General features: G+C 44.1%; 1 protein-coding gene across 1 annotated transcript; it reads right to left on the reverse strand.

Moving 5' to 3' along the window:
- Window positions 1–3,168: 3,168 nt before the first annotated feature.
- LOC141056977 (forkhead box protein J1.2-like) lies at window positions 3,169–11,390 on the reverse strand. Its single transcript, XM_073553456.1, has 3 exons — window positions 11,296–11,390; window positions 5,941–6,427; window positions 3,169–4,383 (listed from the first exon to the last, which is right to left on the reverse strand). Exons 2-3 carry the CDS (start codon window positions 6,397–6,399, stop codon window positions 3,730–3,732), a joined length of 1,113 nt encoding a protein of 370 aa, XP_073409557.1. The 5' UTR covers window positions 6,400–6,427; window positions 11,296–11,390; the 3' UTR covers window positions 3,169–3,729.
- Between the last annotated feature and the right edge of the window lie 6,321 nt (window positions 11,391–17,711).

A 17,711-nucleotide genomic window follows, 5' to 3' on the forward strand; every position in this document is an offset into this window, starting at 1 on the left:
CCGGTGGTTTCTTCCGCCCCACCGCCGCCGCCGCGCTCTGTCCCGTTCAGCGTGGGGGGGTCTCTGTCGCTCCATGCCTGCTTTCTTCCTGGAAAATGATTTTTTTCAGCGCTGAAATCTCATCTCCCGAGATTTCAGTGCCGAGATGTCCGTCTGCGCATGCGCGGCGGCCATTTTCCAGGAAGAAAGCAGGCATGGAGCGACAGAGACCCCCCCACGCTGAACGGGACAGAGCGCGGCGGCGGCGGTGGGGCGGAAGAAACCACCGGGGGACAGGAGCGCGGCGGTGGTGGACAGCGCAGCGGCAGCATCAGGGCACAGAGTGCCGCGGCAAGTACCCTCAGTGGCAGCGCAAATGTATATCCTCTTTGTAAGACGCACCCCCTTTTTCCCCTCAATTTTGGGGGGAAAAAAGTGCGTCTTACAAAGCGGAAAATACGGTATATGATGGTGAGAAACTGAATAAGCACGATGTTTAATATTTTACAACAGTAAATTTGTTGTTATGAATTGGCCATTTATGAAGGAGCCGGAGCCGGAGTCGGAGCCTGATAAAATCCAGGAGTCGGAGTCGCAACTGTGGCTTACCGACTCCACAGCCCTGGTACAAAGTAGTTTTACTTTAAACAAGACAAACCAAAAAGAAGCAAAAACCGCAGCTGAAAAATATGCAATAAAAATTCATGCAAAAAAACTCAATCAAAAAATGCAATAAGCAAAAAAAGTGAATTTCCTGTACAAATAAATAGGATTTTTTTTTTTTTAAAGTATTTGAAGAAGATTTTGGAGCTGATCCGTTTTTTGAAGAGTTTTTAGAACAGATCCTTTCCAAAATCCGCTTAAAAAAACTTGAATACCTTTTCCTATTCATTTCTATGGGAAATCCATTTTGCTGTTCATGTAAGGAGGATTTTACAGGCAACTATTTTCCTCATAAGGTTATGAAAAACGTCCGGTGGGGAAAAAACAGTATATGTCACTTCTTTAAAGCCGGCGCTAAGGGAATTCACTCCACTATAGGCATTCTCATGGCAAACCGACCTTAGTTTGACTCAAAAGCAACTTAAATGTTCTATTTTTGAGGGAAAAAGTCACAATTCATTCACATTGCAAAATTGTTTTGCAGTATTGCCGCCATTTTTCTAGGGTTCAGTGATTGGCGGCTGATGATGAGCAGCCATACTCTGTCATAATAGCGCTGACCTCCTGACCCAAACGTCTGTCTGGGACCAGAAGACGCCTCTCGGGAGTAGTGGTGCTGAAGCGTGGGGCCACAACATGGCTGAGAGGGGCAAAAGAAAGTGCAAATATGGGAGTGTTTTTCAGCACCGGTGTGTGAGGAGAATATTTTGGACTATATATTTGTTAGCCCCGGACTGGTCCATCGTGGGAGAGTTGGTGGAGTGGAGGCCGGAGTGGGTGACGAGTTGCCTGAGGAAACACTCTACGGCGGGTCACCTAGGAAACCATGTAGTTAGGCCTGGAAATCAACATGGCCGTGACCATCTCTCGCAGCCTCAGATGTCCCTGTGTATTATGGTCTGACTACGGACCATGATGTACTAAATGGCCGCTGATTCCCTAACCAATACGTATGGGCCTAAGAGGCTGTTGTGTTCAGGCCAGGAAACCCACGGCCGGTCTGTACATCGCGTTCCGCACTCGTGCCATGAAACGCGGAGGTGTGAAATTGGCCTAATAGTGAAGGCATATGGAATATACTATACAGGACGATTAATTCAACTGTGAATAAAGAGAATTATACATAGAGGAAGTGAAGTGTGCACTCCCATATTTCTTCCCTGATCTGACATGACCTGTTGACCATGAAGGGAGTTTTTTTAAGACTGATGAATAATATAGTCAGGTGCATGGACTGAGACGCAGATAAAGACCACCGATAACCTATAGGTTCAGAGACTCGCATACTTGGGGTCTGCCAACCTTATCTGACTCCCACATAGTCTCATTAAATGTGAGGTCACAGGGGTGACATGGTGGTGCCTTATATCCAGCTCCGACTCCTACACCTCATTCCCCTCCCTCCTGTGTAATTATATCACAGGAAACTGAGCCCCTGCTGGAAATAATGAGCTGTCATCTGCTGAGCTAATCACCCAGAGATCTAGGATTACACTGGGAAACTGATAAAATGGCAGGGACTGTGGTCGCCGGGGAGGTTCCCATACCTGTCCTCAGACCTCAGTATATGGGATTATTAGTTACCCACAACGAAGAGCAGTCTGAAAACAAAAAATGTAAAAAAAAAAAAACCCACAAAACTTTTAGTTTGTATGCTGCCTTTTCTTGAGCGTCCTGTTTGTTAGCGCCACCATTATTTATAGGTTGTGTTAAGTAATGCAGCTCAGCCCTATTGAAGTGAATACTGCAATACCAGGCATAAACTAACGACAACGCCGGCCCTGATTCCCCCCAAGAAACAACCATAATTAGGGGCGTAAGTATGTAATGGGGGGGCATAGGTAGCAACGGTACCCTGGTCTTAGTGCTGGAGGGGTCCCAATGACCCCTCTGCCACCTAGAAAGACACCAGTATTTCCACGTTGATTTTTGCTGCGATACGAACCACGCTGTCAAACTATGCTCCATGCAGAATAGTACAAGTGTATAGCGACAAAAAAAAAATACAGCGACAAATACGTTGTGAAAAATCAAACTTTTTCTAACTTTTTTTTGTGACTTTGTTGCTATGCGACCCCATTCACTTGCATTATGCGTTGATGGTAAGTGCGGGGTTGTCCTATTACAGAGTATGCATTGGTGTTCACAGATAAGCCTCAGCCATCATAAATCGCCTTCATATTCCCCCTCCGTTGGAACACAAGGATATAATCAGTTATTAGTCAGATGCACTAAAGCTTTAAAAAGTTGTATGCGATTCAAAACAAAACAAAAAAAATATTTTCAAGAAACAGCGCCACTCTTGTCTGCGGGTTGAGAGCGGTATTGCAGTATTCCCTTGAATAGGCCTGAGCTGCAGTACCAGATACTGACTGTGGGCAAAAGCGGCGCTGTTACTGAAAGGAAATAAAAGTTAAACAGACCTTTTTTTTCTATTTTTTTTTTATATAAAAAAATCCTAATACCAATTTATAACAAATAAAAACAAACATTAAACCCTCCAGAAAGAAAAGCAAAAGGACACTGTTTAATTATGCGTCATTTATTTTGCATATGTCAGACGGTCCCAATTGATAGGCCTCATATCTAGATCTGACTATCCTTCACGTCACATATAAAATCCATGTACTGTCAACATAAAGTCTATGATATTTGCTCTCCATATAGATCTCCGCGTTGTTCATTTATAACCAATTATTTTAAAGGATTTGTAAAAATATATTTCTGCTTGATGTAATAAAATGGCTGTGACCTTCAAGTTCTCTGAAGTGGTGATATAGAATTAGTGCAGGATGAAGAAAAAGCCTAAAGTCCAGGCCTGGAATAAAAAAACAACCTGCAGAGACCTATGTGTTGTCATATGGCTAAGGTCATTTAGTTTTTGGTGATCCAAATGGCCTCATATCCTTAACAATGTGAGCTTTATTAGACCCTAAGACCCACCTCAAATGCAAGTTTCCAACCGTGAAAGGTCAAGGGGACCAAAGGTCTGAAAAGTTCCTCAGTTCCAGTTTATGTTCTTAACAGTCTTTACAATCTGAAATTCAACCATAAGCTGCTTTAAGGTTTGTGTTTCCGGTCGACAGGTCATAATGTCTCAGCCCGTTCCCATGGTGGGCACTCATACAAAACATCTTCGACATAACCACTGTCTATGAACCACTGATTCGCCACAGGTTCCTCTTTCAACTCTTGCCAAGTTGGATGGTGGTCAGCAGGCAGGAACCATTGGCTATCCATTATGGCAGGTTCCTGATTGGATACTTCCAAATTGGAAGTGTTCACAACTGAGGCATTGACCCCAGAAGGTCCTATGTCTTCTTCCCACCACATTGATATTAAGGCTGTCTGCAGATCAAGGTCATCAAAGTTGCTTCCATGCAGATGATCACTTTCAGAAGACATGAAGTTGTCCCCATGTCGTTCCTGTAACCTTAGGGCTGGCAAAACAGGACTGGGCTTCTCTTGCCTCCTTAGCTGCTTGTAACTGCAAGAAGAATTTGTGTTTTGGCGATTATTTGGTCGAACAGATGATTGGTAGGGATGATGGATTGGTACGTTGCTGCACCTTGGAGGGTCAAGATGAGATGCTGGCATCCTTCTTCTCCGCAATACTCCATTCACGAACATATCAGCATAACGGGGATCCATCTGCCAAAATCCACCTTTCCCAGGTTCATCCTTTCCTCTGGGTACTTTCATAAAGCATTTATTCAAAGAGAGGTTGTGCCGGATGGAATTCTGAAATGGGAAAAAAAAAGACTAATGTATGGAAGATGGAAGGGATGATGAGACAGACGCTCTAATGTACAGATCTATGCATATTCCCATAGTAAGATGTGTGGTTCCACCACAATTTGTGCAATACGTTGCCTATCCAGGTCTGGTTAATGGAGTATGACTGCTGAAAAGTAGATGAATGATCCCATCATCTCTGTCATCCCCCACACCATACCTGCTCAGGTGTCCCTTACCAGCAGGACAAAGTGCTCCATTATGCAGCTGTCTCTGACAGCCAGGCTGGTAGCCTACTGTTGACTATAGAAGGACACCTGGCAAGGACCTCACCAAAAGATGAGGCTGGTCATGAATAATGCAATGTGCCGTAATCACAGGAGGATTCCCATCTCAACGTGAGCAGGTCATTGATTCCTTCTCCATACAAAACTCCTCTTATGCCCTTTACACTGAGGTCCTTTCATGTCCTATCAAGAAGTAAGAGTAGAAACACAGATGCTCACTGGGCCAAAACCAAATAAAAGGACAGGTGAATATCCCAGGATATGTATCTAGGAAGAAGCATTTATAACCAAAAATTCAGGCTATGCAAGATAGTCTATGTCCACATTGCTGCCTGACGAGGACATAATTATAGGGGATGCAGCATTAGCAACCACATCTGAAGGGGCTTGAAAAATATGTCTTTACCTCATGATATGACCCTTAATCTCTTGTCACTGACGAAGCTCAGTTACCTTTGTCCTGTAGCTATTACCTTCTGTATACAGATACTTCAGGTCATCAATATCCTAGACCTTGTGTCTCCTACACAGAAATTAATGATGATGTCAGTCATCACCATCTTAATCTCCGTCTTCTCATTTAGACTTATAGTTAAGATTTTCTGATCCTCAAGTTTTCAAAAGAGTTCCTACGTTGATCCTATACATGTAGCACTATTAAATGCTACAGATGAACCAGATATAAAAAGTCCTCAAGAGACCCGTTAGGGGACTCTATGTTGAGTTTCTAGAGTTTTGAACCGGGAGGTCTGGGAGAAAACTAGTTATATGTGGACGACCAGGGACAGATTGGGGACTTATGTCAGGGAACAGTTAGGGGATGCTCTCACTGGGTTTTCTAAAAAGTTTTTGGAGCAGAATCTGAGTTGTAACTCTCCAAATTTTCCTTAAAAACACAAAACTCCTCAAAAAATTGGAGTTTCTGCTCAGTTTCCTTTCCAAAAACTAAGCAAAAAAATAGTATGAACAAACTCTTATGGGACACTTTTCTGATTACAGGACCACACCTTGGTCTTCTGCCCGAAGCCTACATCTACAACATACACTTCAATCATCCTTGATACTGGGAAAACTTGAGCTGGTACCAGTCCTAAAACCAAGTAGGCCTTGACTTACTTCACTTTTGATGGCCACAATGTGGATTACTAGAACTTTACATAGCCATCATACCTGACTGTGGTGACTCCAGGGGCCACATATGGTAGGGACACGGTAGGTGACAGCTCAAGCTATCCCTCTTGATAAGACCTCCATCTAGATAGTGAACAGATCTTACCTGCCAGCTGGGGTCAGCATGCCTATAGTAACAGAAGTTCTGGGTGATCCAGTTGTATATGGCGGACAGGGTCAGTTTTCTCTGCTGGCTGGCTTCCATAGCCATGCATATGAGGGTGGCATAGGAATATGGCGGTTTAACATTAGGATTTGTTCTGTAATCCACTTCCTGCATAGGATTTGGTCCAGAAGACGGTAAAGACGGCCAGGCATTGGATCCGATGTTGGACCTTTGTTTCCCTGTACGAGGAGCCTGGAAGGAGGCCGTATCTCCAGCTGGAGGGCTACATGGTCCTTGGGTCTTGTTCGTTGCAGGAGGACAAGAAATAGCAAATGAAGTCAAGCCAGAGCTCCAAATGGAAAAGTCTTGAAGCCACTGTAGATTGGTTAAGCTGTCATCTTCTCGATTATTGTCCTTCTCCATGTGAGAAGTTTGATGGTTAGAAGAAAGAACAGGCATGGTCCTCTGGAAAGGGCCAATGGCAGATCTGTAATAAAGGCATCACAATTATTTAGTAAGACCTAGCTGTTGGCATGTAACCATCTACGTCCATCTATGGTCCTTATTTTTATTTTTTTGTTCCACCTGTGCAACTATCTCAGTAGGTCTGTGTGAACCAGGAGGCTTAGGATGAACAGTGCTATATGACTCTTCTCAGTCATGGAGTATAGGAAAACCAGGGATGTGTGAAATCATCTTTCTGGAATATCGCTTTAAGTGATACAGCAACTCCCATCATCATTATCTCCATAACAAAACCAAATTCCTTGCATGCATGCCCAGGTCACGGAACCATGGGACTGCAGCCCATATGCTTGAATGATGCTCCTTTAATATCTTTTAAAGGGGTTGTCCACTTTTACCATTTTTTTTTAAAAGTTTCATAATGGGTTACAAAAAAAATATACTTCCCTCCCCGCCCCATTCAGGCTCTGTCTGACCCCCTGTTTTCTTTAAATTCCTGCCGCAGCATGTACATCCTGACACACGCACATGTGACCGAGGTAGCGAATCACTAGCTGAGGCATAAAGCTGCTGTGGCCTGTGATTGGCTGAGCAGTCATTTCCTGTGTGTCCAGAGGGAACAGGAAGTAAAGACTTGCATGATCGGTAGTAATTGTCAGAATGGGACCAGCGGCGGATTGTTAGGTGAGTATCAATTTTTATTTTTTTGTTTTTCCATTGCCATTTTTAACTTTTTTTTTTCTTGTAGGTAATGGACAGCCCCTTTAAGGAATATTCTAAATGATATAAAATGGTTGATGAATAGATGCACCATGTAGATTACAATTATTTGTTGGGAGGATCCAAATAGTGTTAAACTCTATGATCAGTTTATTATTTTGTGTGATCCTTCTTACCAAAAAAATGTTTTCCTAACATGGACAATTCCTTTAAGGAATTAATATAATTTCCTTAATCTATTTATCATGATGATGATTTAAGTTATTTCTATCAGAGATGCGGTAATCATGAACTCAACTTGCTGATGTGCCATAAGAACCCACAGGAGCATAGCCATAGGGCCACAGCGGCACCCGCGCCTCGGTATCTCAGAGACTGGAGGGAGAGTCTTGTATTATTTATCCGCCATTTAAAAAAAAAAAAAAAACAGCACCCTCCTGCCTGCAGGTTGTATGTGGTATTGCAGCTCAGGTCAATTTACAAGAGGGAGAAGGGGATCCGGAGTAACTTATAGGTTGTCATCATATATAACAGGATGGTTGCATGCCTTGCCTTTCGTTCAAGCCTCTGTCTCCACTTGTTTGCCGTTTGCTTTCCATTTAGCTGCCTCTTCCCTAATGACAGTAAATATAGCCGGATAATATCCCGCAATGGGCCCAGTCACCGCGGCACCACCTCCCCCAAGACTTCACCCCAGGGACTGTTTGTTCAAATGTGCTTAGAACAAATAGCGCTTGTTCCTGCAGCCTGCGCGCGTGCCCAGGTCACCCAGGGAGCGGCGTTACATATTCACCCTAACGCAAACCCTTTTCTAGCTTGTAACCAGGAATAACTGAATTATAAGGGTCCCATATCCCATTATAGCGTCCCATCAGGTGGAGGTAACAGTAAGACATGAAAGTAGGAAGGTGGGATAATAAGATCTGATCGGGATATAACGTACTTGTAACATACATATACACAGCGCACTAGAAGTTAATAAGGGAGGACACTGTATAAGGGGCAGAGGTCATGGATTTTGCAGCTCACATTTACTGATGGATTTTATAATTGTTGGTATATAATGGTGACAATTGATGAAGAGCTATTGAAAATATAGAGACCCACGTACCGCTCTCTCAGCGTTGTCCGCCATGGATATGGTATGATATGATAGTCAGGTATAATAGTGCAATATAGTAGTAAGATGATAATAACGTTACATGATCAGACACTGGTTGGATATAGTTGCATTATGTGATATGATGGTGGGATATGGTATGATTACGGTAATAAGCAGGGGTTAACATACTATTGGTGCAATATGGTGAGCTATTGGACTGCAAAGGGCCCATATATCGCTCCTGCTCAGGGGTCGTCTCCCGCTAGGGATAATGATATATGATGGCATTACGGTGTGATACACGACTGAGATGTGATCGTATTACGGAGTGATATGATAGTATTACAGATTTATACACTAATAAGATATGTTAGTATTACGGTTTTATACATTAGTAAGATATGACAGTATTACTGTGTGACCTGCTAGTAAGATACAATGGTATTACAGGTTGACATAGTTGTAGTAAAGTGTGGAGCACCATATTATAGCGTTACGGTGTGATATGACAGTACTACAGTGTGATATGGTAGCATTATGGTGTGATATAATAGTACTATGGTTTGATATAGTATTACAGTTTTATACACTAATAAGATGTATTAGTATTACGGTTTTAATAATTATTAAGACATGATAGTATTACGGTGTGACATGCTCATAAGATACAATGGTATTACAGGGTGACAGTTGTAGTAAAGTGTGATGCACCATATGATAGCATTATGGTGTAATATGATGGTGTTACAGTGTGATTGGTACCATTACATAGTAATAGTATTAAGGTGTGATATGGTAGCATTACGGTTTAATATGTTAGTATTATGGGTGATATGATAGTCAAACAGTGTCATATAGTAGTATTACGGCTTTATAGACTAGCAACAAATCTTAGCATTATGGTGTTATACAGTGGTATTATGGTTTTATACTCTAGCAACATATGATAGTATTATGGTGTGATATAGTGGTATTCCGGCTTTACACACTAGTAACATATGATAGTTTTACGGTGTGATATAGTGGTATTACGGTTTTATACACTAGTAACATATGATAGCATTATATACCGATATAGTGGTATTACAGGGTGACATAATTGTCGTAAAGTGTGATGCACCATATGATAGCATTACTGTTTGATATGATAGCATTATGGTGTAATATGATAGTATTATCGTGTTAGCTGATAGTATTACAGTGTGATTGGTAGCATTACAGAGTAATATGTTAGTATTAAGGTGTGATATGGTAGCATTATGGTTTAATATGATAGTATTATGGGTGACATGATAGTATTACAGTGTGATATGATAGTCATACAGTGTCATATAGTAGTATTACAGCTTTATAGACTAGCAACATATTATAGCATTATGGTGTGATGTAGTGAGTGGTATTACGGTTTTATACACTAGTAACATATGATAGCATTATGGTGTGATGTAGTGGTATTACGGTTTTATACAATAGTAACATATGATAGCATTATGGTGTGATGTAGTAGTATTACAGTTTTATACACTAGTAACATATGATAGCATTATGGTGTGATGTAGTGAGTGGTATTACTGTTTTATACACTAGTAACATATGATAGCATTATGGTGTGATGTAGTGAGTGGTATTACAGTTTTATACACTAGTAACATATCATAGCATTATGGTGTGATGTAGTGAGTGGTATTACGGCTTTATAGACTAGCAACATATTATAGCATTATGGTGTGATATACTGTAGTATTACGGTTTTATACACTAGTAACATATGATAGCATTATGGTGTGATGTAGTGAGTGGTATTACAGTTTTATACACTAGTAACATATCATAGCATTATGGTGTGATGTAGTGAGTGGTATTACGGCTTTATAGACTAGCAACATATTATAGCATTATGGTGTGATATACTGTAGTATTACGGTTTTATACACTAGTAACATATGATAGCATTATGATGTGATGTAGTAGTATTACTGTTTTATACACTAGTAACATATGATAGCATTATGATGTGATGTAGTAGTATTACTGTTTTATACACTAGTAACATATGATAGCATTATGGTGTGATGTAGTAGGGTTTTATACACTAGTAACATATGATAGCAGTATGGTGTGATGTAGTAGTATTACGATTTTATACACTAGTAACACAATTTTTTGGTGTGGCATGCTAGTAAGATGTAGTGGTATTACAGGGTGATATAGCAGTAGTAATGTGTGATACCCCATGTGATAGCAGCACAAAGTGTTACATAATAATTTGATGACAGGATACAGTATTGTAGCGGTCTGTATTACAATCAATGTAACAAGAGAATGACACTTGTAATGTTCAGATGTAGCTGAGCTGAATGTGTCGTGCACGTCTCCCTGGCTGCTCATCAGAGTATTGTGATAAATGAGTATACAGATACAGGACGTTACTGTGCATTATCACAGACACCACGTCTCAGTGTCACAACGCTGTGTGCCAGATGACAAGCTCGGCTCTGCTACCTCTGTGCACTAGGACAGTACAGAAAACTACAGATATATAATACTTTCTATAACAAGGTGCCTTGCTGGTGAAAAGTGGGGAGAGTTGAGGATTTTGTCCTTTGATGTGAGGATCAGTGGCGATGATACAGTAGAGGCGTATCCGCCTGTGTCCGGCGTACTTCCCAGTAGGTGACGCTCCCCTGGGATGTGTGTGACAGGATCAAGTCACCTGGAAATCTGATCAGCAAACAGGTGTCCAATGCTCCTCCGAACCCATGATGCCCCCCGACCCTATAGCGCCCCTATACCATCTATGCACTTTTATCTATAAAGATGTAGCAGAGCTGAATTTGTCATTTTAGTTTATTATTTTTTTTTTTTAGGGGGGTTGCATAATCAAGGTTAACATTCGGTAATGGGTGACCACCATAAGAGTGTCCTGTAAGTCCAGCATGCTGAGACTTGTAGTTCCTCCCCAGTTATGGAAGCATGCTAACTTCTCTAGGAGGCATTGCACAAGGTATAAAAAGGTGATAAAAAGCTAAAAGTGCATTAAAGTCATGTAGAGCATATGATGATCTTACCTCAGGGAGAGACTAAGCCGGTTGGGGCCGATGTTCTCTGACAAGTGATCCCACTGTACACTGAGCTGCAGCCTCTGCCACCTTACCTCCCTAGGGAGCTTAGCCCTTTAAACAGAACTCTGACATCTGATTGGTTGTCGGTTGCCAGGTACCCTGTTCTCGCAGCGTCCAATCAGATTGCGGAGATTTTTCAACCGTTTAAAGGTATTGTATACAAGCCCCTCCTCTGTGGCTGAGCAGGAGAGCAGCCTGAGGTGTCCTGTCCTCTGCAGGGGGAGTGGGATGGAAACTTTAGCCCCTCGATGGACATTTTTTTTTTCAAGTAAAGTTTTTGGTAATTTCATAATAATGTTTCATTTTGAGATTTGATACAATGTGACATAAATATGTAATTAAAATTGTAGCAAATGTCCTAATTAAATATTATTTCGAAATTATCGAAAAATCTCTGCGGGACGTTTATAAGCAAAATGTGCCAAAATTTGGCCCCTAAAAATAGTGGGAGAAGGAGTGTAAAATGTGACGGATTTTACATACAGGTATGTAAAAAAAAAAAAAAAAAAGTGTCAGGTGAGTGAGCGGCATCCTTCACCATTGTGGATCGATTTGGCCCCATTTCCACCATCATGATTGGGGTTGTTCCGCTATATGTGTCTGATGGCCTTCAGCTCGATCTCCAGCCCCGGCAACTGGATGGGTGACCGATCTGTAGGACGCCCGGGTAGGTCCACCAGGGTCTTCTCCGCTCTTATGTGGTTTAAGAGGAATTGAAAACTTTGTAAAAAGTAACAAATAAAATATTTTTGTGTGTGAGGGCTTTTTTTTAGGGTACCGAGCTGTTGTTTTTATTGGTACGTTTTGGGGTCCATATGATATTTTGATTGTTTTCTGTTGCATCTTTTTGGGGAAAGTTCAGCAACCAAAAAACAGCAATTCTGGCGTTTTCCTATTTTATTCCTTTTCGGTGTTAATTAATTTTATATGATGGTAGATTGGACCTTCATGGATATAACGATGCGATTGTTGTTAGTGGCTCACATTTCTGGGTAATAAAGATGGTAACCGGACCGGATCCATCATTCTGTGGTTGCGCCCGGACACCTTATTACAGGTAGGGGGCAGTTTACAGCCATCTTGTCATTTATGGTCCTGACTTTTATGATACCGCTGTGCTCTAGGGTTCTTCCCCCTCCACAAACTTCTTGTATCCTGTTTTATTACACTGTACTTGGTATCTGCGAGGATTTTCCTGCAGGTAAGAGTTTGCAAAGAATAATTTACACTGTCACCCAACTTTCTTAAAGCCCTGAATGGCAGAGCCACTGAGAAAAGCTGCGAGACAACCATGTGGGATTTCCATTAGCTCTTGTATATTCATTGCTACTCAGCTTTCCCAAAAACAGTTTTTTTTCAGCAGGTCTTGTGGGGTGTTCCCTGTTTACGGCAGGTCTTGTGGGGTGTTCCCTCTATACGGCAGGTCTTGTGGGGTGTTCCCTGTATACGGCAGGTCTTGTGGGGTGTTCCCTGTATACGGTAGGTCCTGTGGGGTGTTCCCAGTATATGGCAGGTCTTGTGGGGTGTTCCTGGTATAAAGCAGGTCTTGTGGGGTGTTCCCTCTATACGGTAGGTCCTGTGGGGTGTTCCCAGTATATGGCAGGTCTTGTGGGGTGTTCCCTGTATACAGCAGATCTTGTGGGATGTTCCCTGTATATGGCAGATCTTGTGGGGTGTTCCCAGTAAACGGCAGGTCTTGTGGGGTGTTCCCTGTATACGGCAGGTCTTGTGAGGTGTTCCCTGTATACGGCAGGTCTTGTGAGGTGTTCCCGGTATAGGCAAGTCTTATGGGGTGTTCCCTGTATACGGCGGGTCTTGTTGGTTGTTCCCGGTATACGGCAGGTCTTGTGGGGTGTTTCCTGTATACGGCAGGTCTTGTGGGGTGTTCCCGGTATACGGCAGGTCTTGTGGGGTGTTCCCAGTATATGGCAGGTCTTGTGGGGTGTTCCCTGTTTACGGCAGGTCTTGTGGGATGTTCCCGGTATACGGCAGGTCTTGTGAGGTGTTCCCTGTATACGGCAGGTCTTGTGGGGTGTTCCCTGTATACGGCAGGTCTTGTGGGGTGTTCCCTGTATATGGCAGGTCTTGTGGGGTGTTCCCAGTATACGGCAGGTCCCGTGGGGTGTTCCCTGTATACGGCAGGTCTTGTGGGGTGTTCCCTGTATACGGCAGGTCTTGTGGGGTGTTCCCAGTATACGGCAGGTCCCGTGGGGTGTTCCCTGTATACGGCAGGTCCCGTGGGGTGTTCCCTGTATACGGCAGGTCTTGTGGGGTGCACCCTGTATATGGCAGGTCTTGTGGGGTGTTCCCAGTATACGGCAGGTCCCGTGGGGTGTTCCCTGTATACGGCAGGTCTTGTGGGGTGTTCCCTGTATACGGCAGGTCTTGTTGGGTGTTCCCTGTATACGGCAGGTCTTGTGGGGTGTTCCCTGTATACGGCAGGTCTTGTGGGGTGTTCCCTGTATACGGCAGGTCTTGTGAGGTGTTCCCTGTATACGTCAAGTCTTGTGGGGTGATCCCTGTATACGGCAGGTCCTGTGGGGTGTTCCCTGTATACGGCAGGTATTGTGGGGCGTTCCCAGTATACGGCAGGTCCTGTGGGGTGTTCCCTGTATACGGCAGGTCTTGTGGGGTGTTCCCAGTATACGGCAGGTCCCGTGGGTTGTTCCCAGTATACGGCAGGTCCCGTGGGGTGTTCCCTGTATATGGCAGGTCTTGTGGGGTGTTCTCTGTATACGCAGGTCTTGTGGGGTGTTCCCTGTATACGGCAGGTCTTGTGGGGTGTTCACTGTATACGGCAGGTCTTGTGGGGTGTTCCCAGTATACGGCAGGTCCCGTGGGGTGTTCCCTGTATACGGCAGGTCTTGTGGGGTGTTCCCTGTATACGGCAGGTCTTGTTGGGTGTTCCCTGTATACGGCAGGTCTTGTGGGGTGTTCCCTGTATACGGCAGGTCTTGTGGGGTGTTCCCTGTATACGGCAGGTCTTGTGGGGTGTTCCCTGTATACGTCAAGTCTTGTGGGGTGATCCCTGTATACGGCAGGTCCTGTGGGGTGTTCCCTGTATACGGCAGGTCTTGTGGGGCGTTCCCAGTATACGGCAGGTCCTGTGGGGTGTTCCCTGTATACGGCAGGTCTTGTGGGGTGTTCCCAGTATACGGCAGGTCCCGTGGGGTGTTTCCAGTATACGGCAGGTCCCGTGGGGTGTTCCCTGTATACGGCAGGTCTTGTGGGGTGTTCTCTGTATACGCAGGTCTTGTGGGGTGTTCCCTGTATACGGCAGGTCTTGTGGGGTGTTCCCTGTATACGCAGGTCTTGTGGGGTGTTCCCTGTATACGGCAGGTCTTGTGGGGTGTTCCCTGTATACGTCAAGTCTTGTGGGGTGATCCCTGTATACGGCAGGTCCTGTGGGGTGTTCCCTGTATACGCAGGTCTTGTGGGGTGTTCCCTGTATACGCAGGTCTTGTGAGGTGTTCCCTGTATACGTCAAGTCTTGTGGGGTGATCCCTGTATACGGCAGGTCCTGTGGGGTGTTCCCTGTATACGGCAGGTCTTGTGGGGTGTTCCCAGTATACGGCAGGTCTTGTGGGGTGTTTCCTGTATGCGGCAGGTCTTGTGGGGCGTTCCCAGTATACGGCAGGTCCTGTGGGGTGTTCCCTGTATATGGCAAGTCTTGTGGGGTGATCCCTGTATACGGCAGGTCTTGTGGGGTGTTCCCAGTATATGGCAGGTCTTATGGGGTGTTCCCTTGTATACGGCAGGTCTTGTGGGGTGTTCCCGGTATCTGGCAGGTCTTTTGGGGTGTTCCCTGGTATACGGCAGGTCCTGTGGGGTGTTCCCGGTATATAGCAAGTCTTGTGGGTGTTAAAACCTTGTATGCAAACCTGGGAATCTGTGCCCTGACATTATGTGAATATGACATTTACCAAGACCAAGTACTAACCTTCATGACAACCTCTTTCCAGTGGTTGTATAGTTTGTAATGGATAGGAAAAGTCCTCTAATTGGGATCTGATAGATCTAGAAATATCAGATGTTCTCAATTATGTGATTGTAGGATGACATATTTATGTATATATATATATGTTAGGGACGGCAGAACGCACTAAATATAAAATAATAGAAAGTGCATTCGCTGCCCGGGATCCACCGTGCAGAGGTGTTAAACTGTTGCTATGTAATGGCAGACGCACAATATGGCAGTATAGCACACGCGGGTTGAACGTCACCTGGTGTGTGCTGGCGAGCTCTGTAAAGTTCACAGAGGCGCCTACGGCATAAACATAAATGCCGAGCCTGTTGACCTCACAGGTCTCAGCAGTGTGCATGCACGGTGTATGGTCACAGGACTCGGGCCCAAGACACAGGGTCAGTGTCCATCTAGACCTACCGTGCGTGCGGCTTCGCTACCACGGATGCCAAAAAGTGCTGCTGACTGCAGCGCAGCGACTGACACAGCCGCTATATGACAATGCCCAAGAGGGGGCGCACTGTCGGACGCTAGTTCTGTGGAGATATGCACGGTGGCCTGTAGCTTGCCACTGACTGGCGCTGATTCTATAACTAAGTCCCTATCCACACACGTAATATCAGAGGGAGTGAATCTTAATGAGTCATTCGCAGGTTCATGCATCCATCATCATTCACACAGATAGCAACTAGAGTCTATACTAGCGCATGGCCGAGAGGCCATGCAAACCTTTTATAGCCAGGACCTTCCGGAAGCTTCCAGATCCTTGAGATGGACCAATCAGATCTGGAGAAGGACCTGGGCATGTGATTCCCGACCTCCAATGGGAGATCGTCTCGTGAGCATGCTCAGTGGAGCGACAGAAGGACTTAGCCTCTGGAGTAGTTTGCTGCTGAACAGCCTGCATTGCTATTGCTGGCCCAAAGGTGGCAGCAACAGCCAGACCCACAGAGCAGGTCTGGGCCGAGCGTCAGGAACGACGGGGCTGCTGAGCAAGCTCCTCTGCGGTCGATGGGGAATGGGAGACCGCAGAATGTGAGGCTCTGGATTGCTGCTCTGCCGCTGCAGGAACCCGACGCCTAACATATATATATATATATATACAGCGGGTGAAATAAGTATTGAACATGGGGACAGTTTTCTAAGTAAATATATTTCTAAATGTGCTATTGACATGAGATTCTCATCAGATGTCGGTAACAACCCATCCAATCCGAGAAGTCAAACCATAGATGTCAGACTAACCTGATCAGCTTCTATAAGGATGTAAGCGCTCAAATGGACCAAGGAGAATCATTGGATGTCACTTATCTCGACTTCTCTAAAGCATTTGACACTGTCCCACATAAAAGATTGGTAAGTAAGATGAGAAAGCTTGGGCTAGGGGAAAATGTGTGTAGATGGGTAGGTAACTGGCTTAGTGATAGAAAACAAAGAGTGGTTATTAATGGGGCATCCTCAGATTGGGCCAGGGTTACTAGTGGGGTACCACAGGGTTCTGTATTGGGCCCCCCTACTATTTAATATATTAATGATCTAGTGGATGGCTTACACAGTAAAATATCAGTATTTGCAGATGATGCAAAACTATGTAAGGTAGTTAACACAAAGGAGGACAGTTTGCAACTACTGACAGATTTGAGTAAATTGGAGAATTGGGCTGAAAAATGGCAAACGAGGTTTAACACAGATAAGTGTAAGGTTATGCACATGGGAAGGAGAAACAGATGCTACAATTACTTACTAAATGGGAAACTGCTGGGGAAATCAGACATGGAAAAAGACTTAGGCATCTTAGTCAATAAGAAGCTAAATTGGAGTGCCCAGTGTCAGGCAGCTGCCACCAAAGCAAATAGGGTCATGGGATGTATTAGAAGAGGTCTGGGGACACGAGATGAAAACATAATTCTCCCTCTGTACAAATCACTCGTCAGACCACACTTGGAGGATTGTATGCAATTTTGGACGCTGGTGCTCAAGAAAGACATTACTGAACTTGAAAGGGTTCAAAGGCGGGCTACTAAAATGATAAATGGAGTTGGTTCACTACAATACCCAGAAAGGTTATCAAAATTAGGTCTATTTACTCTAGAAAAGAGAAGACTTAGGGGAGACCTAATATATATGTACAAGTATATCAGAGGGCAATACAGAGATCTCTCCAATGAACTGTTTGTACCAAGGACTGTGACAAGAACAAGGGGGCATTCTCTTCGTTTGGAGGAAAGACAATTTCTGCACCAGCATAGAAGAGGGTTCTTCACGGTAAGAGCAGTGAGGCTCTGGAATTCTCTTCCTGAGGAAGTGGTGATGGCCAACTCACTGAATGTAAGAAAGGAATGAATGCTTTTCTTGTGAGTAACCGTATAGAAGGTTACGAATAACAGAATATTAT

This window comes from Dendrobates tinctorius, unplaced genomic scaffold (assembly GCF_039654945.1).
Source record: "Dendrobates tinctorius isolate UK_male_01 unplaced genomic scaffold, ASM3965494v1 ptg000202l, whole genome shotgun sequence".
NCBI classification, from domain to species: domain Eukaryota; kingdom Metazoa; phylum Chordata; class Amphibia; order Anura; family Dendrobatidae; genus Dendrobates; species Dendrobates tinctorius.